This window comes from Amblyomma americanum, chromosome 5 (assembly GCF_052857255.1).
Source record: "Amblyomma americanum isolate KBUSLIRL-KWMA chromosome 5, ASM5285725v1, whole genome shotgun sequence".
Taxonomy (NCBI): domain Eukaryota; kingdom Metazoa; phylum Arthropoda; class Arachnida; order Ixodida; family Ixodidae; genus Amblyomma; species Amblyomma americanum.
Window position 1 is genome coordinate 199,014,347 of NC_135501.1, and position 27,933 is coordinate 199,042,279.

Genomic DNA, 27,933 nt, shown 5'->3' on the forward strand with positions numbered 1-27,933 from the left:
AAGCAGTGGTGTTAGTGAAGACAGTTGCACCCCTAACGAACATTTGATATTTTTGCTCCACGACACTACCAGAACGAGCACCTCTTCTCGGGGTTCATGAGGTCACCAGACTTGCACTGAAATTCGGCGGCGAACTCTGGCGTGTTCTGCAGGGGCACGATGCAGCGCGAACGGCTCGCCCAGTAACGGCTCTCAGGCCGTCGGCGGCGCTCAGCTGAGGGTGGGGCGCACCATTTGCTGCAGTGCGCCACGAAGAACAGCTGCTTGGCGGTGAGCTGGACGCCCGGCAGATTCTCCTCGCGCTCACTGCCTGTAAGTCTTTGGTACGCGGCCTGCGCAAGCAGCAGGCCCGTGAAGTCTGCGAATCCTTCAGAGTCCCTGCTGTCGTTGAGTGTCCTCGCGCGTGACGACGATTCCATCTGCACGCGGAATTAGATTCAGTATTCAGTCAGTACATTTCTTATTGTGTAAATACTTTGTGTATATTACCTCTCCCCCTATCCTCTCTTCCTGTCCCCTCACCTCTTTCATTTCATTTCTCCATTCTGCCTGCTATCCTTTACTTCCGCTGCCCCAGCTCAGGTGATTCAGTATCGATGGCAGATGCCGGAACTGGCAAAAATCTTGTCCTTCCTTTTGATTATTATTTCAATAAACCACTACTACATCAGTCAGCACCCGCACTAAGTAGCTTTAAGGGTGCCCTGCATGTGGCAGCTCACAAGCTTCGCGACTTCAGAGCTGCAGCGATAGAATCCATCGCGAAGACGATAGAAGCAGCTCGTTGTCATACACCTCCCCGTAAGGTCGTTCCCGCCGCGAGGGGCCCATACCCCGGGGACAGAAATTGCGTAAATTCCGGTATACCCTTACAAAAAAAAAATTTACGCAGTCTATAGACTGCCTATAGGCTTCTGTCTGTAAAGTTTATAAACTGCCTCTAGACAAATCATAGAGAACAGTCTATAGGCAATACAAATGCTATAAACAGTCTATAGACAATCAATATACTTATGGCTATACACTTTTAGTAGATTTGTCTATAGACATTCTATAGACTATGAAGAGACAAAAAGAAGAGTCTATAGGAAGGCAATAGAGTCTATAAGCAGTCTATATACTGTCTACAGACCATTTTATTAGGGTACAGCTCGCACCTGGTGTATAAGTTCCCAGCGCCAGAATCTTGGTGAAAAAAAGATTTGCTAGAAAGCCCGCACTCGATACATTGATGCCCGACGTTTCATACTGGGCGATATTGAAAAATAACATGCAGTCTAATCTGTACCTATATATGTAGCCCGCAAACCTGGAATTGTATACTGGACTTAGCACTGTATACTGTATATATTTCGTACTGTATACCGGAATTCCCAGCAATACACCACACATTGGACTGCATGCGAGTTTCTTCCCCCTCTTCAATTCATGTTTGCCTGCGTAATAATACGAACCCAAGGAAATCACACGCGAGAAAACGCTCACTCACCGCAGATGCATTGCTATGGAATGAAACACCCATTCTCTTCAGGCACCGCGCATTTTATGTTCCAATCATGTATTTTACGGCGTGTAACACAAAGCGCGCCAGTTCTACAGCTTAAGTGTCATCCGAGGTCAGATAACTGTAGAATAAGGCGTGGTCTAAACTTGCTTCAAAGTTGCTGCTTTGTCTAAATCAGCTTCCTCCTCACGGCGACAAAATAGCTCTCAAGATTCTCGTGCCTTAAAATAAGATTCGTAATTTTCGTTATTATATGTACGCTGGTGCTGGCATGTTCATCCAAATACGCGTTATTATACTTTGTCGCATATGCGCATTTTATTGCGGCTCACAGCATGAACGGACGTCAAGCAGGAACAACTTTTAGCCTACGGTTGCCAAATCTTATGTCCGAATAGCAAAAATTAACTCGTTAACGCAATGCAGAACTAAGCGCAGGAGCTTGGGCTAAGCACACTTTCGCTTGCGATGTCGGAATCATTCTTTCCTATTCGCCAATCACGCACTCCAGTGAACAAGCAGGAACACTCAATGGCATTCTTGAAACTGCCGTTGCGAGAGAAGGGATCGTTTCAAGGGGGGAACAAGACCGGTGTGATCATACATCCAGTTGCAGCATAACAGTAGCTCGACGAGTTTAGATAGTAGTCCAGGTTTTTCCGTTTAAAAACAGAAACATGAGTGCGGTGGAAGTCATACGATGTGACAATGTCCTTGGTTTTGTTTTCTTTTCTTTTTTGTTCCACCAGGGGCAACAGCCATGGGGGAGATTCAGAAGCATGGAATTTCCACACATGTAGAGTAAACCAGGCACCAGCTCTAACTTTGGAGTATCCTACACATTATCTCAATTCTATACCACCATAATAGTAATACCGTGCCACACTAGCTCTCTCTGTAACTTGTGCAGAAATGGACAGTAAATACCTGACCTAGCTGCAACCCTAGAAAATATGACAAATGAAAGGAAATTCCAAGACATTACGGTACAAAAAATTGCGCATGTTGATTCATACTTCGCATAGCACGTGCTATGTGAAGTACGATTTAACGCGTGCAATTTTTTGTTCTTCAGTGTAAATACATTCGACATCCACATGGACAGCGAGATATATTTGCTGAGAAAACCTATAGAGCGTTACAAGTTATTTAGACGTATAGTTTAAAAGAACTTCTATTTGGGCTAGATGGTTCATTTCGATCCAGAAAGGAAAACAGTAGCGCCGAAAAAACACGCACAGTATAAGAACGACGTAGGACAAGCGCTAAGTTGTTTAGTTTGAAGAAATTAGTCCCCGTCCGGTGGCTGAAACGATATATCATAACCTGAACAGTATAATCTCTACGCTGGTCGAGGTAAGGGATGCGGCTGTAGATCGGGGGGAGGGGGGGGGAGGTAATCGGTCAACAGCCGCAACCTAAAATGGACAATTCACCGACATCTAAGTGGATTGATTACATAAGGTCGTGTGAATTTCCACCGTGAGAGGAACAGCATCTGGCGGAAACCCCAGCGGACGATATGCATGATTATTGTCCAGGAACCGAAGCTTGAGAGCTTTGCACAAGTGCATTGAGCCAAACGTGTGAGTGTGCATTGTCACACGAATGCAGTGATTCCGCACCTGTTCGTAAGCGGAGCGAAGGCAGAGCAGCTTCTCTTCGTACTCCTTCATCGTCGAAGTTCCCCAGAAGGAGACTGGACGCAGCCTCTCGTCATATGCGATACCTCGAACGTCGAAAGCGTGCATCAGCTCATGTCCGGCGATCTGCGAACAAAGGTGACCGGTTGGACCTTCATGCTTCACGAACAGGCAAATGCTGCACTGATAATTAAAGATAAAACTATCCCTTACAGCTAAAAATTCAAAATCCGATGAAGCTGTAATCAGTGTGTTTTTAAAGAGCGATCTCGGAAAGTACACTTCTGAGTGCCCCCGCACTTACTGAATTGAGGAAATGTTCCACAGCGGTGAAAAAGACGAGCACGCAGAAGACAAGAACAGGACGGGCGCTGAACTCTAATTGGTCTTACTCCTTCGAAACAAGAAGGAACGAGAGTTTCTGCGCATCCGTCAAAATTAGTGCTGCAAGCACCCTCAAACACCGTCACACACCTTCTTTCCTGTTTCGAATAAATAAAACCAATTGGAGTTCAGCGCCCGGCCTGTTCTTGTCTTCCGCGTGCTCGTCTTTTTCAGCGCTGCAGAACTTTACCTTTATTCATCATCATCATCATCGTCATCATCATCATCATCAGCCTGACTACACCCACTGCAGGGAAAAGGCCTCTCCCATGTCACTCCAATTAACCCTGTCCTTTGCCACCTGCGCCCACCTAACCTTCTGCCGCCCCCTGCTAACGCTTGCCTTCTCTTTGAATCCACTCCGTTACCGATAAGGACCAGCGGTTATCTTGCCTTCGCATTACATGCCCTGTCCAAGCTCATTTCATCCTCTTGATTTTGACTAGGATGTCATTAACCCGCGTTTGTTCCCTCACCCACTCTGCCCGCTTACGGTCTCTTAACGTTACACCTATCATTTTCCTTTCCGTGGCTCGCTGCATTGTCCTTAACTTGAGCTGAACCCTTTGCGTTAGCCACCACGTTTATTCAGTGTGCACCAACTAGCCCAGCAATTTGTTTTATTTGCCGCACTTATTATCAAATCGTATACACAAAGACCTTGAAACATCGTTCACACCTACGGTTTTAATCTCGCTCTGGCACGTTGAGCTTTTCTGGAGCCCCAGTTCCCAAACACTACTGCACGACCTTGCGTGCAGCTGGTTGTGGGCCGTCACGTGGTTCTACCACCCACGCATAATAGAAAAACGTACCTGTCCCAGACCTCCGTAGTTGATTGCGGCCGGGGCTTCAAAGATGAAGAATGGCAGCTGCAAAATGCCGGCGTGCACACTGAGCGTGTTCTGCTCGAAGTTGTAGAAAGCGTTGGCGTAGGGTGGCCGGCGCTTTGCACTGAACTGCCCTCTGAAGGTGCGGATCGTCACTAAGCGCCTGGATTCCACGTACGGAGCGAAGAATTCCGTGCCAACTTGTGGGAAGCGTCCTGTTGCCACGCGAGACAGGGAAGAAACAGGATCAGCTTACATTTCGTGCAATGAAAAATTCCCCGCCGCGGTGGCTCAGTGGTTAGGGCGCTCGACTACTGATCCGGAGTTCCCGGGTTCGAACCCGACCGCGGCGGCTGCGTTTTTATGGAGGAAAAACGCTAAGGCTTCCGTGTGCTGTGCGATGTCAGTGCACGTTAAAGATCCCCAGGAGGTCGAAATTATGCCGGAGCCCTCCACTACGGCACCCCTTTCTTCCTTTCTTCTTTCACTCCCTCCCTTATCCCTTCCCTTACGGCGCGGTTCAGGTGTCCAACGATATACGAGACAGATACTGCGCCATTTCCTTTCCCAAAAAAGCAGTTATTATTATTATTATTATTAATGAAAAATTAATCCTCACTTCACGCATTTATGAAGCCATATACCTTCCCGGTATGGTGCCTACTCTCGCTTACCACCCAACAAACATTTTTACACTGTCCGACAGTGGTTTGGACACTGAGACGCTGCGACTCTAGACTTCTCCCGTGATACTCAGGCTGCGTAGCGAACGTAATTTGTCATTTTTTCCCGCATGGGGCAGCTTTACGAATAACAGTAAGAGTTTTCAAAAAGCTTGGTGTCAGCAATGACTAAAGGAAGTTTAGTTCATCCCAACAAAAAATGGCAGTTTCCAGGTAACCCGATGTTTGAAGTGAGTGAATCTAAATCTCTTTTAGTGAAGGCTGAACCACAGTTGGTCTAAATTAATCCGCCACCCTCCACTACGCCGTCTCTCATAGTTAAGGCGCAGGTTCGAGACGTTAGATCTCACATACCGTACCATAAATACCAAATAGCATACCATACCGTACCGTGGCATAGCATAGGAATTCATTTGTAGACCCGATCATGCGTGCAGTGGAATTACTGGAACATGCCTCATAGAAAGTACTTCAAACTAGCTGTCTGATCACCTAGGTGGTACAATCCAAAGTTAAGTAATAATTTTTACATTGTGCACTACGTACCCTTGTCTGCTCACCATACAACTGTCCATTGAGTAGACCAATTAATTGATCGATTTATCGAAAAATTGTTGGGTTGTACTTGAGTCTGCTTAAGAGCGGAAATGCGAAAATCTTTCCTTTTCCCCTCTTTCCCTCCCTTTTTCGTTTCCCACGAACTTCATGGGACTCTAACCCGTGACTTTTGCGCGACTTGAACTCAAAACCTTCACAAGACTCGAACCCACGTCCTTCACGAGACTTGAAGCCATGACCTTTTTGCTATCATCATCATTACTATCGTCGCCACTAACTTCCCCACCATCCTCATCATCGCTATCGCCGACTATCACTATTGCTATCATCATCGCTATCACCAACTATCACTATCACTATCAGAGTTGGTGAACGAGGACCCTAGTGATGTCACAGCGGAGCAACTTCCGGAGACACATTTTGCGGACACTTCCGGCGTCAACATAGCCATCTAATGCTTTCACCTTAGTATTACAATGAACCGATTCCCATGCAAACGCATACAAGCAGCGTGTTAGTGCGCCGGACAACAGATGTCCTTTCGAGCTTACCGTAGAAACTTTCCACCACCGTGTCGCTGCTGTACTGGTCAGGGTACACCATCTTCAGCAGCATGCCCTCGGCCTTCCGCAAAAATACGGTTCGCAAGGGCTCCCGGATCCAGGGCGCCTTGGTGACCTTGTCCACCAAGGCTGCCATCAAGTCCATTGCCACATGTCGGCCGGACGCCATCACACTCTCGTCTACGACTGATGAACGTCATGTCCATTCGGAGAGACGGGGCGGTGACCGTAGGCCATCCGCAGTCATGGAACAAGCCACAAAAAGCGGAGAACGCTTTCAGGTATTCGCCAAAAACTGGGCTTTAGGGCATGTTTGCGGCATGATCATGTGTGCCTGTATGGACGCAGGGTCATAACCACAAATACAGCTCATTCTTACGTCACAATAAAAACTCGTACGAATTCAGTGACTACTACCTTTGACTTAATAAAAACAGGCCTGAAAGAGTTACCTAATTTCGAGCTTCAGGCACCTAATTTCGAGCAGCAGCGCCAAGACACGGCACGGTTATGCAATGCTACGCTATGATATGCTATGCTGTCTTATACTGTACTATGCTACGCTACTCTATGGTATGCTATGCTATGCTATGTTATACTATGTTATGCTATGTTATGCTATGCTATGCTATGCTATGCTATGTTATGCTATGTTATGCTATGTTATGCTATGCTATGCTATGCTATGCTAAGCTATGCTATGCTATGCTATGCTATGCTATGCTATGTTATTCTATGCTATGCTACGCTACGCTATGTTATGCTGTGCTATGCTCTGTTATGCTGTGCTCTGTTATGCTATGCTAGTACAAGAACAGTGCACCGATTTCTTGAGGAACGTCACAAGCGCTTCTTCAGCGGAGCAAGTTTTAGCCACCTTTATGTCGTAGTAGCTGCCCCCCTCCCCCTTACTTCGCATAAATTAACCGACTGCATTTAAATATATGAGAAGGCAAGACATTGCAGTCACCTTGGACCTAATATCCAACCGTGCTGGTCGACTGACCGACATTATTCATAGGTTAAAACGTCTTCATTGAACTGAAACTACCAGGTAATAAAGCTATGAGAGCCGGAAATGTGCGGCTTCTTGGTACATTCTTTCCCCTCGTCCGCGGCAGCATTTGGCATGAGTGATTTTTTGTTTTCTGTCTAATTAACACACCAACCACAAATTTTTGTATTGCAGAAATGAACAGAGATGTAGCTCCGGGGTGATGCGAAGAAATCTCAAGTGATAGCATGTACAGCCTCTCTAATGTTTTTGCCTTTACTACCACTCTCAGAGTTCATTTCTGTAGCGTCTTTAGCCTCCACTTTTTTTTTTCGCGTGCCACTTTGTACAAGGAGCAGTATAGCTCCGGGCGTATATTTAAATGATATCACTAAAATTAAAAATTCAGGGGGGGCACTTTGTTGGCCTAAAGTGCGGCGAGGCGAAAGCCTTTGGCGCGGTGTTGCTGCTTGCGTCGCTGATGTGTGGTGAAGATGTTGATTAATGACTACACAACTGTTCGTTTCACGACACTTTCGCTGACGTTCGTTAGCGCGCGCGCGCCTGGTTGCTGGAGACACAGGAGAGCGTTTAGGCGGCATCCTTCCCGACCGCGGCGGATGCGTTTCGATGGAGGCGAAATGCCAAGGCGCCCGTGCGCTGTACGATGTCAGTGCACGTTAAAGGTCCCCAGGTGGTCGAAATTATTCTGAGCCCTCCACTACGGCACCTTTTTCTTCCTTTCTTCTTTCACTCATTCATTCATCCCTTCCCTTACGGCGCGGTTCAGGTGTCCGCCGATATGTGAGACAGATACTCTTCATTTACCTTCCCCAAAAACCAATTAAAAATTTAAATCCTTCAAGATCGGCGTTCACGAGGCGTCTGGCAAGATTGGCTAGGGCCTTTCGAACGATGGTGGCGCCACTCAATGACGTCACACGCATGCGCAGTGGACTGAAGCGCAGGTGCATTGTCTGCTTGCGCCTTGCGCATGCGCAATACATTATCGTATATTGAGTTCCCAGTTACGACATACTACAGCAACCACTAGTATTACTAATTAACTAATTACTATTTAACTGTGAGGACACTTGTCTGCTTACGCGGAGGAATGCGAAAGCACGTGTTTCGACGAAAGGAAAGGTTTTTGACGAAAGGACGCAGTAGCTCTCACATCTCGAAATCTCGGTGGACACCTCAACCACGTTTGATTGACAGCTATAGGGCGACACCTTTCTGCGAACATCCCCGCTGGCGAGTCATAAGCCTGTAAAGACTTTCGCCTTAAAATATTACTCACAGGTCTATTACTCAAATTAATATTACTCAAATAATATAACTGACCTAATATTACTCAAGTAATATTACTCAAAATATTACTCACAGGTCTTTAGATAATGGTGCGTGACGGCCATGGACATTACATTAGAGACGAGTTCGTAGCAGTAGTCGGCTTTGAAGTCTTCGCCCCCGCCCCGTTCTTTCGCAGCCTCCGCCAACCTCGCGCCGTGGGCTACCGAGAGAAGCCGCCGAAGCAGGGTCCACCCCACCAGAATACGCGCCTCGTGGCGTGCCATGCGGTGGCTGTCCATCAGCAGTTCGAGCACTGCCGGTGCGTTATCCAAGAGCATCACCGCGTCCTCGGCCTTGAACGACCTGCTGGTGTGTTGTGTCACTATCCAAATCCAGTCGGCTGGACAAGAAGCCCGTATTTCCGGCGTTATTAATGCGTAAGCACTGTATGGCTACCTTTGCGGTTTCGTGTCATCACGATAACGTTCGAACGAGTTGAGTTATAAAAAAATGGTTGCATTAGATAGAGCATCAAAAATATCGCAGGGGAAATCATGAAGGTACATGAGGGGTAATTAGTTTATTAATTAGAGCCAAAAATGTAAAAAAACTGGGCGTTGGCCGGAGCAAAAGTGGCGCCAAATTTGAAAACACCGGAAGTGGGCGGAGCTAAAGCGTGGCACCAAATTTTAAAAACCGGAAGTGTGGACGGAGCGAAGCGTGAGTAAAGAGGGGCAAAGAGAGGCGAGGAGGCGTCAGTGTTTACGCATTCCTCCAATGCGGCTGCCGCAGTGATCTCATAATTTTTTTTTCTTTCTGAAATAGAGGCTTCTCAGGAGACCATCGATTCGCGTTGGTTAGCGGTAAATACTGATCGAAGCCTGCGATAACGGCGCTGTTAGAACCAAAGCTAGGTTATTAACTGCTGGATGTGTCAAGTTAATTAGAGGTAATATTTTCGAACAAATTTACCCCCCCCCCCCTTTTCAATCTAGTGCATCAAAACACAGAAGTGGACCATTGTCATATTAAATTCGTTTAAACAGGTGCATAGAGTTTACATCGCTAGTAGGCATTCTTTTTTGGTTGGTAGTGTCATATTATTTCTAACAACGCATATATTACTTAATCAGTGAGCAGGTGTGCGTATTTCACATGTCTCTCGGTTTCAGAAAATTAAGTGGACAGATGGGGCTAAGTGGTTTAAATTTGAATGTGTTCAATGGTACGAATAAAATTTCGCAACTTTTCACTTCGCCTAAGCTTTAGTATTACCGGATAGCTTTTAACAGGCTTCATAGCTGCGGGAACAACAAGTTGTTTTGCCTAACTGGATGAACCATAACTGGGTAAGCACCGAACCTTTTCCTGAATTTTACTCCTGAACTCAACAGCCACCCATTTAAGCTAAGCCACTTTCTCAATACCCCTTATTTCTGGCTGATATACAGTGGAAAGAAATGACTTCGCCAACCAGCTCGGTTTAATAGTGGCCTAGTCCTCGTTAGTCGTAATAGTGGACACAGTACGTTTTTTTTCTGGTTTAATATTTTTCCTGTAACCTTGAAAAAAGTGTGTGTTCCAACAAGACAAGGTTGTTTAAGGAATAATAGGCTGTCTGAAACCGAAACAGTCGACCTGTCTTCCTTGATCACCTTGTGTAGGATGGTGTTAGACCGTAAACCGAAATTATTCACCCTAAAAAACCTTAGCAAACAGTTCGAAATTGGAAGCCAAGCACACCTTTTGGAATGACACCTTGCGTGAAGGTTACAAGATGCTCCACGATTGTCCTGGTGGCCGTGAACTTCTTCCGACGGAGACTTAGTAAAGATCCATACACTGCGCCAAAGGAAACGGTAAAGCACTCAAAATTACTCCATACTTCCGCCAATAGTCCTGCAGCATCGCCACGTAGTTTACAATGACACACCGGCTACGAAGGAGTACAACTGTCAGCCTCGCTTTCGTAGCATAAAAGTACTGACCCCGAGAAGACGGCTTTGGGAGCTGTGCATGCCGCAACAGTAGACCTTGCGCACGCTCTCAGCTTCGAATCCACTCGGAGCAAATTGTGAAAAAGTGTTCAGCCCTTAAACTTTTCTAGGAGGCCTGCGTACTGTTTCACTTCGTTGATTTGGGAGCTTCTTATTGTGTCACAGCTTTCACAAGCTTGACCGGTCTTGACCGAGCCTGTACCTCGCTCAGTATTCAAGGTTCGCAAGAATTCTGTACCAGTAACTCACGGTGTTACAGCGATGGTGTAAAAATGCAGCTTAATCAGAGTGGAAAATGTGGAACGCTAATGTGACCCGCCGCAGCACAGAGAAAACACGACTTCGCGCTTTCGCTAAATGGTTGGAGGAAAGGTAACTTGTATTTTGAAGCTTATGATCCTGTTTTCCGATAGACACTTTCCAGCAGACATTATTCATATGGCAGCCAAGGGAAACTTTAAAAAAGGCCGTTGACCCTTGCCTGAGAGAAAATGTGTTATGATCTATTTATGATCTATTAGATTTGAGGGATAGTCTAAGGAACGAGCTCCCGAAAAAGTCTCCTGTAATAACCAAGCTACAACTGCCGCAACCAAGGCAATTCGCCACGGTCCCCACAGCCATGTGCTCTCCCAAGGTTACTTCTCTGGCACCCAGTGTGGAAAAGCGCATGAAAGCGAAATTTCTTTTTGCATTGATGTAGCCTCGATAGAATAAAGGATGATCCGTACAAGCTTCGTATAACAAGAAGAGCAAGAAGTAGGCGGAGACAATGAAATACACGGGTTTGTATGAAAACTCCTGTTGTTATACACACATGCGTTCTTATATGTAATCAAACTGCTTCTCTCTTTGTTGTCAATGAGAATGCTTCAGTTTTCCCCGCACGTAGTGCATATTGAGCCAAACGTTCCCAGGCCACAGTGTGTGCCTCTGAGCCGTGTAGCCAGGAATTTTTGACAACTCAGTACCTCAAAATTTCACTCAGCAGTAGCAGCAGTATCTTTTTCCCTACTGAAAAGCCTAGTAGCTTCGTATCTGTCTTATGTGTCATAATGTAATGCCTTCTCTGCTGAAAAAAGTTGTATGATGCAATAACATCATACAGATTATCATACAAATGTCATATTTACAAAAGTCATTCATTTTTGCAAAACCGTACATCTGTCATACTGATGTCATTCAATATCATTCAAAGTGTACGAAATTTGTATGACGCAGATTGTATAAAGTTATTTCATCGCAGAAGTCTTTTTCAGCAGGGTTAAAAGCAGGCCCTGTGCCCCGGGAGCTTCCGACCCACCCTGTACTTTTTCATGGGTTCCTGTTAATGCTAATAACTTATTATTGCTAATACGCATATTTTCCTTGCAGTTGAGAATGAACCTGCGTGATCAAATGAAATTGTCACCTGGCCCTTAACTGAGCACGACATGAATACGCACTGATTTTCTCGCTGATCATGATGCCCTCGATGACTGGCGTGTTGATGAGGCCGCGGTCGTAATCGCTGAGGTACGCGTTGTACAGTTCCTGCAGGTTGGTGGTGTTGCCCCGAGAGTACCTGTTTTGCAGCCACGTTTCGTCCTCTTCGTTGATCCTCATCTGCGACAGGGGAGCGAATCCAGCGCCAGTTATAAATACTTCTCATGTTTCTCATAATGGCTACCGGGAGAACTAAACTTCAAATACTGCACGGAGGCACCGCCTCATAGCTACTAAGTAACGTACTGTTATTTTGCAGATCTATGTGCAGTATGTGCGACAAATCTCAACTTTCAGTTGTTGGGCTAGTTGCTAGTGTAGTGTAAAGTTCAGTTTTCTGGCTAGTTGGTACTGTAGATTTCAGTTCATTGTTTTCGGGCTAGAATCTATTGTAGATTTAACTTCGTAGTTTTAAGGCTGGTCGGTATTGTGAATTTAAGGTATTGTAGGTTTAAGTTACATAGAGAGGCACTAAGCAAGAACACTACGAAATCCGTTTTCGTGATCTCTAAACGCTGGATACAACCATGTGTTACCACCATTTACTCGCCATAAGCATCATCATCAACAATGCCTATGCTTCAGGACAAAGGCCTGATGTACTAAATTCCATGTAACCCCCCTCTCGTGCCAGCAGCGACCGCCTGATCCCCACAAAGTTCTTAATCTCAACTGTCCGCCTGATCTTCTACCGCCCCTGAGTATAGTAGTAACAGAGAAAACATCTGTATTGACGGGAAATCAAATGATGTCCCCCTTCCAGCTGACGCCATTAGTGTGAAGCCTTATACGTTGCGGCCACCGCCACCACAGCTCTATCAACCATCGCTAGCCAATCAGTGGCTGTGCGGTTAGCAAGCCTATCCTCCCAGGAATTACAGGCGGAATGAGGAATAGTTGGGAGGTCAGTAGTGACCTGGCACTGGCATATCGTGTGGCTGAGGGAGGATGTTCTTTGCAGTGGGGGCACCGTGGTGGGCCAATGGAGGGGTGCATGCAAGAGTACAACAGGGGAGTGGGGTAAGCAAGATCTTGCAACTGTAGCTGTACGAAGGCTACTTACGTTTAAGGTTGGCGCCCCTGCTATGTTTCTATTCGATTGAAATCCACTCCTTACCCTAAGGAACCATCGGTTATCTTACATTCGCATCACATGTCCCGCCCGCATCCATTTCGTCTTCTTTATTTCATCTAATTTATTTGCTCACGTTTTTTTTTCCGGGCCGAGTCGGAATATACGAGCTCGTACCATCTACACCTTTTAGAACATGAATAATGCCATGTATACGATACAGTGTCGCACCCTCCTTCTGGAAATTGACCTAGTCTTCTGGTTTATTCAACTGCCAAAGTGAAATCCAGAGTTCTTCCTCGACTCGATAACTGCCGTCCTGAAACTTTTGTTCTATCTACATGGCATGACTGTGACCACCTCCTTGGACTCATCGCCGCCATTGAAGAGAACGGGCACTTTTGAACAAGAGCCTAACTGCGTGCACACATTGCGTTTTTCCTGCGTTTATGCTTTCTTTGTAAAAAGTTATACATTTCGATTATCCCCTGCGCAGTGCGACTTGATTTTGATGTTACTTTAAAATAAAACAAAATGAGCTGTTAGGCTCCTGTGGTCTTATTAGGAATTACTAAATTTGTAAATAAAAGGTAATGACATAAGGGTTCTATAATTTTTGTTTTTCACCCGGCAGTTTTATTGGAATATCATGTGAGATAGCGCACAATGACTTCTACATCACTTGAGGCGACAAGGCATCACGTATACGAGATGCAATGTATAACCTACTATAATGAAAACAGAAGCCCAAAAGAGAAGCAATGCATCCGCGTTCTTGGGCTCTTAATTGTACTAAAGTGCCCGCGCTCTTCAATGGCGGAGATGAGCCCAAGGGGACGATCACAGTCGTGTCACTTGATTAGAACAAAACTTTCAGCTTCTCTGTGTCGTTCACCCAATCTGCAATTTCTTGATTATCGCCTGTCGATTTTGTGTCCTACATTGCTTACGAACCATTCATTACTTTCCCTTTTCTAACCATCGTAATGATCTTTTTTTTATAAATGTCATTGAAGTTTCAATATTTCCTTCATTAATCATATCTGTTATTTTTTTTAAATACGCTCTCAATGTTTTTCCCAGGACAGCAGTAATCACTGCCATTTGTGCCTCGTGCCATGCATGCATTGCAACGGTGGTGCAACTTATGACGACAGCGAAATATTTCAACCATCGTAATTGCGAACCAGAATGTCACCAACCTGCAAGGTGTAATTAGTGACGTCCGGAGGGCTTAACAACAGATCAAACTTGACGAATACCGGTATGCCATATTCAAAGGACAGTCTGGCGACCCGGTCTAGGACGTCGAATTCATAGTCGTAAGGCAAGTCAGACAGGTCGAGGCCCAGGCCTGATACGATACGCTTTATCAGGTGCACCTGCGCGAACGATGTGTAATACGAGCTCAAACGACCGGTCACGAAGGAAGAGTATTCGTTTACAGCCTTTGTCAAAAGTTTATAGCCCAGGGTGTCTGCTTCTAAGCCGTGTAGTGGGGCTCCTCTAGCGTTCCTGGAAATCTTACCCCAATTCCCTTACAAAAATTCCTTTAGACAGTCTATAGACTCTCCATAGACTCATTTCTATAAAGTCTACAGACACTCTATAGACAAACCCTAGAGAACAGTCTATGAGTAATAAAAATCTATAGACAGTCTATAACAATCGATAGATTTATGGCCATGCACTTCTAGTAGACTTTTTCTATAGACAGTCTATAGACAGAAAAGACATAAATATCTATAGGAAGGCAATACAGTCTATAAGAAGTCTATACACTGTCCATAGACTTGTTTCTATAAAGTCTACAGACACTCTATAGACAAACCCTAGAGAACACTCTATGAGTAATACAAATCAATACAAATCCATAGACAGCCTATAGAAAATCGATAGATTTATGGCCATGCACTTCTAGTATACTTTTTCTATAGACAGTCTATAGACTATGAATAGACAAAAATATCTATAGGACGGAAAGAGAGTCTATAAGAAGTCTATAGACTGCCTATAGACCATTTTTGTAAGGGATGGAGGAGGCAGAACCAGAAATCTGTTCTTTTTTTGTTTTCACGAGATTCCGAACGCTGAATATTCATTACGAACCACACGGAGCGGCTCAGAAGCAAATCCCCTGAGTTCTGAACTTTTTACAAATTATGTACGTAATGACACGAAGCGCCATTAAAAGTAGCGGTAGTGCGAACTTGAACGTGCAGCATAGCCGTATTTAAGCTAACGACAAAATTGTGTGTGCTTGAGGACGGCGTGGGATTTCACATGCAGAAAAAGTAATTTCTGCTCTGACGTCATAGCCGCTGTCATCGGAACATAACATTTTCCAAACAGATACTCCGTCAGTAGGAGGAAGGCAGCAAGACAGGGTTATCGCACAGCTCCCGGCGTCACCACTCGATCACATTCCACGTGACACTCGAGGTAATATAGGACGTACTATGTCCGTCACTATGAACAAGAGTGGCACGAGTGAACTCTCTCATGGTTAGGTTACACGCAACATAGATACCCCCGAAAAAAAAAGACTGGACAGGCGCCACCGTACCTTAGTTGGCAGAGCATAATAATAATTGGTTTTTTGGTGAAAGGAAATGGCGCAGTATCTGTCTCATATATCGGCGGACATCTGAACCGCGCCGCAAGGGAAGGGATCCCGATTGGGATTGGCAGTATTTCTAAATAAAATAAATAACGGAGGGAGTGAAAGAATAAAGGAAGAAAGAGGTACCGTAGTGGAGGGCTGCGGAATAATTTCGACCACCTGGGGATCTTTAACGTGCACTGGCATCGCACAGCACACGGGCGCCTTAGCGTTTGGCCTCCATCGAAACGCAGCCGCCGCGGTCGGTTTCGAACCCAGGAACTCCGGATCAGTAGCCTAGCGCTCTAACCACTGAGCCAACGCGGCGGGTTAGTTGGTAGAGCATCGGACGCGAATTTCGGAAGTCGTGGGTCCGGATTCCACCGGCAGCATGCGGTTACTTTTTTTCTTCTGCTTTCTAACCAATTATCTTTCAGCCACAAAAGTAATTACACTGTGAATACAGCACGAATTAAAAAAAGAAAAAAGCAGAAACATTCCCCTAAGCTCTCCCTGGTTTCGGTGACTGTTGGCTTCCTGCATATGGCGCGACGAGCCCCCTAATTTTCCTTTCCCCGTCTGCTCAACAGCCTCCCTACACGTGTTTTCGCCTACACCGGTTTTGCCGAAAGCGGAATTATTTAACCCGTATAGCATTACACGGTATCCTTCACGGCGAGGCGGGATCGGGACTCTCAGCTACTGTAGCGCTTCGCACAGGCGCCAGGTGGTGTTATCGTACTTCTGTCGAAATGCCGGAGAACTTTTCACTAGCGCTCTGAGAACTACACAGGGTCGTTCCGCAAAATGGCGGTCTATTCCTCTAATTTATAAAAACTAGAACTACTGTAAACTTCGGGATAATATAGCTTATTCAATAAAAGATTAGTTTCTACCCCCTGCAAAAATTTTCAGTAAAGAGAAATCATTATCTAACTCGGTTGCAAGTACTGCACTTGGACATGTAACAATAACTAAGAGACGAGGACAAAAGCTAGAAATGGACACATTAAACGATGGTGTCTATTTCTTTCCTTCGAATAGCTTTAATTAAAGGTGGACCGTATCCACTCCTGCTACTTTTAATTTAATTTTATTATGAAATACAGACGTTTCAGCACTCGTCGACTCCACATATCACCCTTCGTAATTTTCGCTTGGCTGCAAGTCTGTTTCACCACGTTGCATACAAACAGAGCTGCCTTCCTCCAGAGTGCCAAAGTGTTTTCTGCATCAAGCATTTTGACGCATCACCTTATCGTACTTTGCAACGTGGTATATTGGAATACACCACAAACTGCCTGGCATAGTCTATAGCACAAATTTATGACGCTGGCAGAGCCGAAAGGTCTTCAGTGAATTTGTAGCCCCATTGTTTGTCCGCACAGATTAGCCATCGGACGTTTCATGACGTAAAAGTTAGTCATGTTTTGAGCAGAGTTTTTAGTAAAAATTGCGCGTGCTACTTCGTGTGTCCGGGAACGGCGTGTTTTTTTTTTTAGGTCATCTTTCATCGTAACAACAAAAATCCGAGTGAAAAAAAAACGTATTCGTAGAGAGCATCAACTGCGACGTAAAAAAAAAGTGGAGGCGTCGCTCCGTGGCTGTCACAACAATAATAATAATAATTGGTCTTGGGGGAAAGTAAATGACCCAGTATCTGTCTCATATATCGCTGGACACCTGAACCGCGCCGTAAGGGAAGGAATAAAGGGGGAGTGAAAGAAGAAAGGAAGAGAGAGGTGCTGTAGTGGAGGGCTCCGGCATAATTTCGACCACCTGGGGATCTTTAACGTGCGCTGACATCGCACAGCACACGGGCACCTTAGCGTTTTTCCTCCATAAAAACGCAGCCGCCGCGGTCGGGTTCGAACCCGGGAACTCCGGATCAGTAGTCGAGCGCTGTAACCACTGAGCCACCGCGGCGGGTGTCACAACAACGGAAATTACTTTTTCGGGATAAAATTCTCTTTCCGTTTAAACAATCATTTGGAGAGAACTTTATTAGAACTTTTTTCTGCCATAGCGGCACCATATAGAGGTGTACCCCTCGTCGCCATTGGGCATTCTGTAATGATGGCTGCCGCTAGACGAACGGGTAGTAGTTTGTGTTCTACTAAAACGTTTAAAATATTGGTGATCCATCACTGCTAATCACTGCGAACCTAAGCACAAGTACATACCTCGGAGTTCCTTGGACTTGATGCCAGGCGGTTGCACGCCTGAAACAAGGCAGCAGCCTTTTCCATCGCTGACTGCCTTCTGGGGGGGATGTACATATCGAAGAGCATTTTCTTGGCAGTTCGCTTTGTGTAGTCCGCGATCTGATAGGAGAAAAAAATAAAAGTTAAAAGTGGAAAACCAAGGCGGGCTAATCTTAAGGTACGCGAAATTAGGCGATAACATCAGTGGTTTCGCCTTGTCCTTGACAATAAGTCTTTCAATTTCCATTTGTAATTTTCATTCCGGACCGATACTTTCAAACCTAAATTGTGTACGCAGGCCTCAAGAAAGCCCACCCTTTAGTATTCCAAAGGGAAACAGCAAACAGATTCTTTTTTACTTGTATGTTCAAAATTTCTTACAAAAGTATAAACAAAGTGGGAAACCCTAATAAAAAAATGCAGGTACCATGAAACCATTTTTGCTTCGAGAATGCACATGATGCATGAAATTCGAAACAAATTCAGACTGCTAGTGGTGGCAAAATCTGCAGGCAAGAAAACTGCCCTCAATGTCCTACCATGCTCCCAGTTTTGAGTAATATTTTCTGCGTTCGCTAGCTGCCACAAAAAATGTAGCCAATTTTTCCTAACAAAAAGTGCTATGTAAAGCACACTGTGAGAGCAAAGAAGGAACCAAATGCCGCAAGTTCAAAATGCAAAATTGGTTTTTGGGGAAAGGAAATGGCGCAGTATCTGTCTCATGTATCGTTGGATACCTCAACCGCGCCGTAAGGGAAGGGATAAAGGAGGCAGTGAAAGAAGAAAGGAAGAAAGAGGTGCCGTGGTGGAGGACTCCGGAATAATTTCGACCACCTGGGGATCTTTACCGTGCACTGACATCGCACAGCACACGGGCGCCTTTTGCGTTCCGCCTCCATCGAAACGCAGCCGCCGCGGTCGGGTTCGAACCCGGGTACTCCGGATCAGTAGTCGAGCGCCCTAACCACTGAGCCACCACTCCGGGTCCGCATGTTCGCAATCTACGTAACTGTACACCAAACACCTTAAAAGGTTACAGGTTACCTTAATGGAGCCTTAACTATGCAGTCACAATTGCAAGTCAGGAACAGCTTGCGAAGGGCACAGATTTGCGACCATGGAAAGGCTTTATGTCGTCACAGTTCACGCTAGGGAGCACGCCGAGCGGATCACTTTCCCGTTGAAGCTTTTGCACGAAAGTTCTAGGCGTTGACGTTACCAACAAATATGAGCGTGCCATGTTCTTTAAGTAATCCAAGGCTGCTCATTATGTTGAAAGCGTCAAGTGACTGGTAGTGCACTTCCATATAGTGACGTTCCTTGGAACACCCATAATAACTTTATTTGTTCACGGCCCAGTGATATTCTAAGCTGCCTATACCATATTACAAGCTTTGTACCACTTCATTGAAAGAAATTAATCGTAAAAGTTTGAGCTTATTCGCATCTAAGTTAATATTTAGCTGCTACATCCGACTTTCAGAAATCAGAAATGGGTAGTTTACTAAGATATATGCTTGAAAGGCGTTTTTTAAAAATAAACCTGTCCTCGGCCGTTAAAATGAGCACGGTGTTAGAAGAGGCCGCTTGCAAAAATTTCTTTAGACAGTTTATAGACTTTCCATAGACTTCTCTCTATAATGTCTATAGACCCTCATAGACAAACCCCAGAGAACAGGCTTTAGGCAATTTAAATCCTATAGACAGTCTATAGACAATCTATAGATTTATGGCCATACATATTAGTAGACTTGTTTTTAGACAGTCTATAGACTATGAATAGACAAAAATAAATATCTATAGGAAGACAACTGAGTCTATAAGAAGCCTCTAGACTACCTATGGACCATTTTTGAAAGGGGCGGTTCTTCATTACCACAAAGCCAACTGCGCACTCACAAGCAACGACAACACAAACAACAACTCAACAAGCACAGTTGTGTTGCCTTCACGCCCTTGCTTCTGTGCGCGCAGTTGGCTACGTGATAATACTCGGACTTTTTGCCGTTACCAACACACTAGGTTCCTGGTTTTAGACCTTTCGGAAGTCTAATGCTCCCAAAATTTTTAATGACCTACCACATTGCTCTTTAGCTATTTTTACAGCTAAAGCCACGTTTGCATATATCGCGATATACGAACCCTTTGTCATCGATCCACTTTTATTCTCTGTGTGTCTCCACTTCGTTTACTGACAGATTTATTTAAGAAACGCGTCCCGAGTACCCCATTCTCCATTGCTTCTCAAAAATTTGCCTTTCCTTTAAGATGCTACCAAACGAGCCCTTCGGCAAACCTAGAACCCATCTTTGTAACCACTCTTGTCAGCAAACAGAAAAATAAAGTTGTAATAATTATCATAGTTTAATTGATTAAGTTGCAGAGTTCCGAAAAGAACTCCTTCAATAGTGGGCTTGCACGGTCGCTTAGAAGACTACGGCATTCAGCTGTTGAGCACCAGGGCACGCGATCCAACCCCTCTCAGCAGCGGCCGTATTTTGATGGAGGCGGAATGAGACAACCGCCGTGTTTTGGGTGATGAAGTGCATTTTAAAGAACTCTCGGCAGTCTAAATTAATTAGAAGCCCCTCTTAACGGCGTCTCTCATTACCCGTGTGCAGACTTATGACGTTAATAAAACAGAAACTTGGGCTAGTTGTATATTGTTTGAACTCATATTTTCTAGCGCTTAGTGAACACAAGGGACAAGAACACAAGTACACAGGACTAGCGTACGTCCTGTGTATTTGTGTTCTTGTCCCTTGTGTTCACTAAGCGCTAGAAAATATGAGTTATGACGTTAAACCGCACGTGCAGTCAGGGACAAACGTCTCTGAATCGTGCGCACTGCAAACAAAACCGATAGCTCTTTTGAAGCGAAAGCTTCACTACGCTAGGTAGAGCAGCGCTTCGCGTGGCACTAAATTTGTCCTTCGCAGAGTTAGAGGTCATTTATGGTTACAAGTCGCACCGCAGCTAAGCCCTTCAGCCTAAATTTGTGGACCATCTAGGTGTCGCACCATATGGTCATGACCTTTTGACATTTGACCTTGACCTTTGAAATTGAGCTTGACCTTACGATGACCTTTGACATTTGGGTGACCTTTCAGTCTTGTGTTAGGGAAAGGAGAGGGGGTCATGTCATTAGTCGCGTGGATGACGTCACGTAACCATTGCTGTGAATGTTTCACTGAATACCATGTTTAACTATTGTGAACCTCTGCCAATTTTGTATCGAGAGCTACACTGGCCACGAACTTGCGATTTCCCTGTGGCGGTGCTCCGAGGAGGCACAGAGACAGGCATTGAGCCGTCGCCTAGCAACCGCCGCAGCTGGGCGCTCGCCGCGCCATCTGGCATGACGTCACACCGCGCTCCTCGCCAAGGAGCTGCCGCCGCCATCTGGGATGACGTCACACCGCTTTCCTCGTCATTGCGCTCGCCTCCGCTCGCTTCGCCAGCTGTGTCGCATGCCTGATACGTCAGAGGATTGAAAAGGAGAGCCGGCGTGCGCCGCAACCACAGTTGAGGCGACGGTATGGACGGCGACAAGTCTGCTAAGTAGAAGGAGGCTTGGAATCGACAGCGGAACGAGATGAAGAGGAAACGAATCGCCCAGGAAACAGACGAACAGCGCGCCGAACGACTGGCTCAACGACGCCGTGTATATGCCGCCTCGAGACAGGCACGTTTAACGTCCGGTATCTCGACCGCTAGCAGCAGCGACAGCAGCCGGAGGAGAGACCTGAGTCCTGCTTCACTGAAGGCGGCCCGTGATGAACGATGGAATGCGACCAAGAGACTTCAGCGGCGGGCTCAAGAAACCGAAGAACAACGTGCCGTCAGCCTAGAGAATAGGCGTAAGAGTGACGCGACCCCTTCAATCCTTGGACAGCCTCGGTGCTGAAATCAAGCATGGACCTACAGGTCATGCTGGACGTTTATGCCTGTGCTTCATATGTTGTGAAATATATGAACAAGGATAACCAGGGAGCTTCACATTTGCTTTCGCTATGTATATCCTGGCATAGTCGAGCTAAGCCACTGCCAAATTTTTATTAGCCTCCGGCTGGAGGTCACATTTGTGGTATCCCGTTAAAAAACTGGATTTTGATTTCGCCTCCGCAAGTGTAATCTCCAGCCGGCTGCTAATAGAGCTATAGGCTTCTTTTACGGATCACGCCGTCCAGAGACTTTTGTCCCCGAGTTTACAATACCACGCTTTTTCAAAAGCCAACTCACCTTCTCTGTCAGCGACTCGCCCCCTGTGTATTTACTGCACACGAAATTGTAGAAATCCTCGCATGGCGGATATTTCCAGTCTAGCGAAGCATTTATGAACTGTATGGCAAGGTCAGTGCCCTTGCGCCTGGGTGTTGGCCGAGAGCGAGGCGTATCTTGCGTAGGCGGTGGTGTACGAGTAGTCGTACGGTGGGTCCTCTTCGTTTCAGTAGTCCACTCGGGGGTGGTCACCTTTTCTGTGATGGTGCCTGTATCGTCGCTGTAGTCGTCGGTTATCGGGTCGTCGGGACACTCGGGCGTCGTCGTCGGCGCGGGGCCTAAACACACGGAAGGAGTTAACGGGAAGCCTTAGGTTAGCGAACCAAGGCACACTATACGCCCAATGCACCTCTGACGGGAGCACTTAGCTTCCTGCGCCAGCTCAATCAGCTACCGTCAAGCCTGCCGGCAATTTGGAGCGTAAGAAAGCATTTGTTCAACAAGCTCGCATTGCTGTTCAGCCCTTACCATTTGTTCCAAGATGATCGCATAAATTCGCGATCTCTGTTTATTTGTCCCTAACTAATGACTAATTAAATGACTAACTACTATTCAATTGCTAATTACTAACTGATGACTCATTACCAATCACCCATTACTTAGTAATTGCTAAGAGTACATAGGCTATAGCAATGATGCCATTAATGACGTCATAGTGTGGCAGATTTCGTAGACGGACGGACGGACGGACATCGATGAGCCATTACAGGCTATCGCCTTAAAATTGGCAAGTTGGGACAGGCTTTTTACAAACCCCCGTTGTCAATCCTGTTGTTATTCCTGTGGGTTGCTATACCAGTGCTTCTCTGGCACAGCACAGCACGTAGACACCAGAGGGGAGACGGAAAGGTCCGCCAAAGTTCGTTTAGGCTCGCCTACGTGTTCTCCCTTCGGTTCGCCTCTAGTTCGCCTTCGTTTCGGCGCCGTTTTCTCCCTCCGTTCGGGCGCCAACGTCGCCCGCTTCGCCCCGACAACGGAAGCTAAAAGAATTGCATGCTTAACAGCACTGCATTGACGCACTATGCGGCGTTTAGGTTCGCTTACGTGCTATCCCTTCGGTTCGCCTCTAGTTCGCCTTCGTTTCGGCGCCGTTTTCTCCCTCCGTTCGGGCGCCAACGTCACCCGCTACGCGCCGACAACGGAAGCTAAAAGAATTGCATGCTTAAGAGCCCTGCGTTGACGCACTATGTGGCGTTTAGGTTCACCTACGTGTTCTCCCTTCGGTTCGCCTCTAGTTCGCCTTCGTTCCGGCGCCGTTTTCTCCCTCCGTTCGGGCGCCAACGTCGCCCGCTTCGCGCCGACAACGGAAGCTAAAAGAATTGCATGCTTAACAGCACTTCATTGACGCACTAAGTGGCGTTTAGGTTCGCCTACGTGTTCTCCCTCCGGTTCGCCTTCGTTTCGGCGCCGTTTTCTCCCTCCGTTCGGGCGCCAACGTCGCCCGCTACACGCCGACATCGGAAGCTAAAAGAATTTAATGCTTAACAGCACTGCATTGACGCACTACGTGGCGTTTAGGTTCGCCTACGTGTTCTCCCTCCGGTTCGCCTTCGTTTCGGCGCCGTTTTCTCCCTCCGTTCGGGCGCCAACGTCACCCGCTACACGCCGACATCGGAAGCTAAAAGAATTTCATGCTTAACAGCACTGCATTGACGCACTACGTAGCGTTTAGGTTCGCCTACGTGTTCTACCTCCGGTTCGCCTTCGTTTCGGCGCCGTTTTCTCCCTCCGTTCGGGCGCCAACGTCACCCGCTACACGCCGACATCGGAAGCTAAAAGAATTTCATGCTTAACAGCACTGCATTGACGCACTACGTGGCGTTTAGGTTCGCCTACGTGTTCTACCTCCGGTTCGCCTTCGTTTCGGCGCCGTTTTCTCCCTCCGTTCGGGCGCCAACGTCACCCGCTACACGCCGACAACGGAAGCTAAAAGAATTGCATGCTTAACAGCACTTCATTGACGCACTAAGTGGCGTTTAGGTTCGCCTACGTGTTCTCCCTCCGGTTCGCCTTCGTTTCGGCGCCGTTTTCTCCCTCCGTTCGGGCGCCAACGTCGCCCGCTTCGCGCCGACAACGGAAGCTAAAAGAATTGCATGCTTAACAGCACTTCATTGACGCACTAAGTGGCGTTTAGGTTCGCCTACGTGTTCTCCCTCCGGTTCGCCTTCGTTTCGGCGCCGTTTTCTCCCTCCGTTCGGGCGCCAACGTCACCCGCTACACGCCGACATCGGAAGCTAAAAGAATTTCATGCTTAACAGCACTGCATTGACGCACTACGTGGCGTTTAGGTTCGCCTACGTGTTCTCCCTCCGGTTCGCCTTCGTTTCGGCGCCGTTTTCTCCCTCCGTTCGGGCGCCAACGTCACCCGCTACACGCCGACATCGGAAGCTAAAAGAATTTCATGCTTAACAGCACTGCATTGACGCACTACGTAGCGTTTAGGTTCGCCTACGTGTTCTCCCTCCGGTTCGCCTTCGTTTCGGCGCCGTTTTCTCCCTCCGTTCGGGCGCCAACGTCACCCGCTACACGCCGACATCGGAAGCTAAAAGAATTTCATGCTTAACAGCACTGCATTGACGCACTACGTGGCGTTTAGGTTCGCCTACGTGTTCTCCCTCCGGTTCGCCTTCGTTTCGGCGCCGTTTTCTCCCTCCGTTCGGGCGCCAACGTCACCCGCTACACGCCGACATCGGAAGCTAAAAGAATTTCATGCTTAACAGCACTGCATTGACGCACTACGTGGCGTTTAGGTTCGCCTACGTGTTCTCCCTCCGGTTCGCCTTCGTTTCGGCGCCGTTTTCTCCCTCCGTTCGGGCGCCAACGTCACCCGCTACACGCCGACATCGGAAGCTAAAAGAATTTCATGCTTAACAGCACTGCATTGACGCACTACGTGGCGTTTAGGTTCGCCTACGTGTTCTCCCTCCGGTTCGCCTTCGTTTCGGCGCCGTTTTCTCCCTCCGTTCGGGCGCCAACGACGCCAGCTTCGCGCCGACATCGGAAGCTAAAAGAATTGCATGCTTAAGAGCCCTGCGTTGACGCACTATGTGGCGGGTCTTCGGGATGCACTGGAACGTCGGGTCTTCGCGTGAAGACGCCGGGTCGCCGGGTGATCAGCCGCCATGAGCCGCCCCCGTGGCCACCTCTTCCGCCTCCGTAGCGGCCATCCCGCTTGGCCCCGATGTACTCAAAGTCGGCAGCGGCGTCGTCACCACTGTCATCTGCACCGCATCAGTCCATACTTACACATTAAAGTTAATTAGATATGCGTCGCAAGCCTGCTAAACACTGAAGTGATTTACACCACCAATTGTCAATGGCTTGATAAAACTGCTAAAGCTTTTAAAACGCTTTTCACGTTAACTAAGCAGCATTCAATTTCTTTTTTTTTTGCTAGTTTTTACCTCAACTTTTCCCTCCCTCACTCCTGGCGCAATTATGGTAGCTGCTCAGAACCTCACAAAGAACGTCTCAGCTTCTGAATGAACCATTATGTGCCCAGTGCATTGGAATAGTCTTTCTCACAAATGTTCCATTCCGCCTGCATTGCACCGTCTCTCAACAAGCCCCTGCTACTTTCCAAATTCCTTGAACTCCGAATTACACAGAGAGGCCAACACTTGCCTTTTCTGTGCAGAACATGACCTTTTTATGCATATTTACTCTTGCGGATTGCAGCGAGGACATCATTTTTGCCTCTTAAGCTCGCGGCGTTGTCCTAAAATCATTTTCAAATCTTTTCGTCTGCCTCCAAGTTTGTGCCGCACAGGCTAAAAACTGGCAAGAAAAGACAAACATATATTTTACTATTGATGGATATCGGTACATTGCTATTACGGACCGAAGAATGCCTGAGCGCATTCCTTCTGAATTTCTGACCGCAATCAGAACTAAAGTACGCAAGACGTCCGCCTTTTTGTTCTGTGATTTCATTTGTCGCCCTTCTACGTTTTCAAGGAGTTTTTAATGCGATAGCATTTAGGTTTTCGTCGTTCAAAAAAATTCAGGTGTCTCCATAACGAAAGCCCCTAATTGGTCGAAAGGGTCGTGACGTCATCAGGACAGCCGAATTTAAAAATCTCGGGACGAAAATGTTCGAGTACCTTGTACTGAATTGTCATATGGAAGCACACTAATCCGACCCGCTAATTCACCTCAATCCACCCCTAATCCCCAACAGTTCACCTTAATTCCCAACAATCCCCTTTAATTCATTTTCTGGTATGGGCCTACTTGCAACATTTTGGGGGTCATTTGGAATTCTTGGGGGTGGACAAACTTCTTTAAGAATGCGGTTAAGAAGGCTTCCATGGTTTCTTTCCTTTCTTCGTTCTTTTTTTCCTGTGTGTGTGTGGGGGGGGGAGGTAACACTGTTGATTCCGCGTCTTTAATAATTATAATAATAATTTTCAGAGTCTAGTGCTACAGGAATTAAGTTGCAAAACCCTGACGTACTTCAATGTAGTGGCTGACAGAGTCAAAACGAAGACACTACATCCATCTAAGTAAACCTTTAAGACACGCAGGAATGTCTGAGTGCAGTATATCCCGTCATACGAGCGGGTACTTGACTTAACTGAGTTATATACGCTGAATGTTATCCGTCAAATAACGTATGATCCCTGAATCCAGAGCCACTGGTGCAACCACCTGGCCAGACCCCGCGCTCATACTCGCAACTGAGACTTATAAACCCCAATTCGAACTCAGATCTATCGAGGAATCGGCCCGTCCAAAAGCTAACCGATTGGCTCCAGCACCAGCAGCTGATATGGTGCTAAGCGGCATTGCGAAGTGCCGATATATGCGCTCGACTCGTTGAATACAATTCTTCTTGCGTGGTCTCCGACATCCCGCACGTGACTTCATCGTCAACACACACGAAGGTGTGCTATTTCCCGACCTATATGTACAGCTCTGCAGTTTCAGCCGTCAAAAGCAGAGATCGAAATTTTGTTTCTTTCTCGCTAATGAACATATACATTTTCATGTGTATGTTATCAGCAAGGCCAGGTTTTCAGTGGTGCGCCGTAATTCTGCTTTCGAATGTGCTGTGCTTTCAGTTCGAAACACTGGCGCACGCGACTCTGGATAAATCTATCCCTTAGTCCTATACCTACAGGTACTGACGTCACGACCGTATGACAGCAGTTTTCTTAGCTGACAGCCGCAAGTGCTTCCGCTGCTTCAGCCAACCAATGAGCGCCTAATGTCCCTAAGCTCGCCAGAAATCGATCCCATGAGCGACAGCAGAACTCTGCTTAGGGTGGAGGTTTGAATATGGACCCTGCCCTTTATAAAAGTTTCTTTAGGCAGTCTATAGACTATCCATACACTTCTGTCAATAAAGTCTATAGACTCTCTATAGACAAAACCTGGAGAAGTCAATAGGCAATACAAACCCTATAGGCAATCTATACACAATCTTTACATTTATGTCCGTGCACTTTCAGAAGACTTTTGTCTATAGACAGTCTATATACTATGAATAGACAAAAAGAAATATCTATAGGAAGGCAATAGAGGCTATAAGAAGTCTATAGACTGTCTATAGACATTTTTGTAAGGGTGGGAGCATATCGTTTATCTTAGTCACCCCTTTCCAGTGTGCAAGTCTAGGAAAAGTAGCTTCACTTCTTGTTATTAAGCATTACCCGTCACCGCAACTCATAGAAGCCAGAGCAGCATAACTAGTAGTGTCCTTTAGTTAGCTATAGCGCTTGTGCAATTGCACTCACCAGTGTCCATCGTTGCGAAGTACACGAAGAAGACCACTCCGATAACTGCCAAGAACAGCAAGGTGTAGACAACACCTGTTATTACACCTTTGAGGTTGC

General features: G+C 46.5%; 1 protein-coding gene across 1 annotated transcript; it reads right to left on the reverse strand.

Annotated features, from left to right (window-relative positions):
• Window positions 1–23: 23 nt before the first annotated feature.
• LOC144135486 (neprilysin-1-like) lies at window positions 24–27,933 on the reverse strand. Its single transcript, XM_077668139.1, has 12 exons — window positions 27,835–27,933; window positions 25,141–25,317; window positions 22,058–22,374; window positions 17,795–17,935; window positions 14,212–14,391; window positions 11,898–12,057; window positions 10,199–10,297; window positions 8,547–8,855; window positions 6,154–6,351; window positions 4,347–4,576; window positions 3,130–3,273; window positions 24–419 (listed from the first exon to the last, which is right to left on the reverse strand). The coding sequence occupies exons 1-12, from the start codon at window positions 27,842–27,844 to the stop codon at window positions 66–68; spliced, it is 2,319 nt and encodes a 772-aa protein (XP_077524265.1). The 5' UTR covers window positions 27,845–27,933; the 3' UTR covers window positions 24–65.

What these genes read in the sequence shown, in the direction of transcription:
- LOC144135486 (XM_077668139.1), bottom strand. An exon ending in GCACCATTATCTAAAGACCT is followed by an intron (nt 6,352 to 8,546) that starts GTGAGTAATATT and finishes GACGTTCATCAG; the next exon opens with TCGTAGACGAGAGTGTGATG. An exon ending in GGTGGTGGAAAGTTTCTACG is followed by an intron (nt 4,577 to 6,153) that starts GTAAGCTCGAAA and finishes GCGTGGCAACAG; the next exon opens with GACGCTTCCCACAAGTTGGC.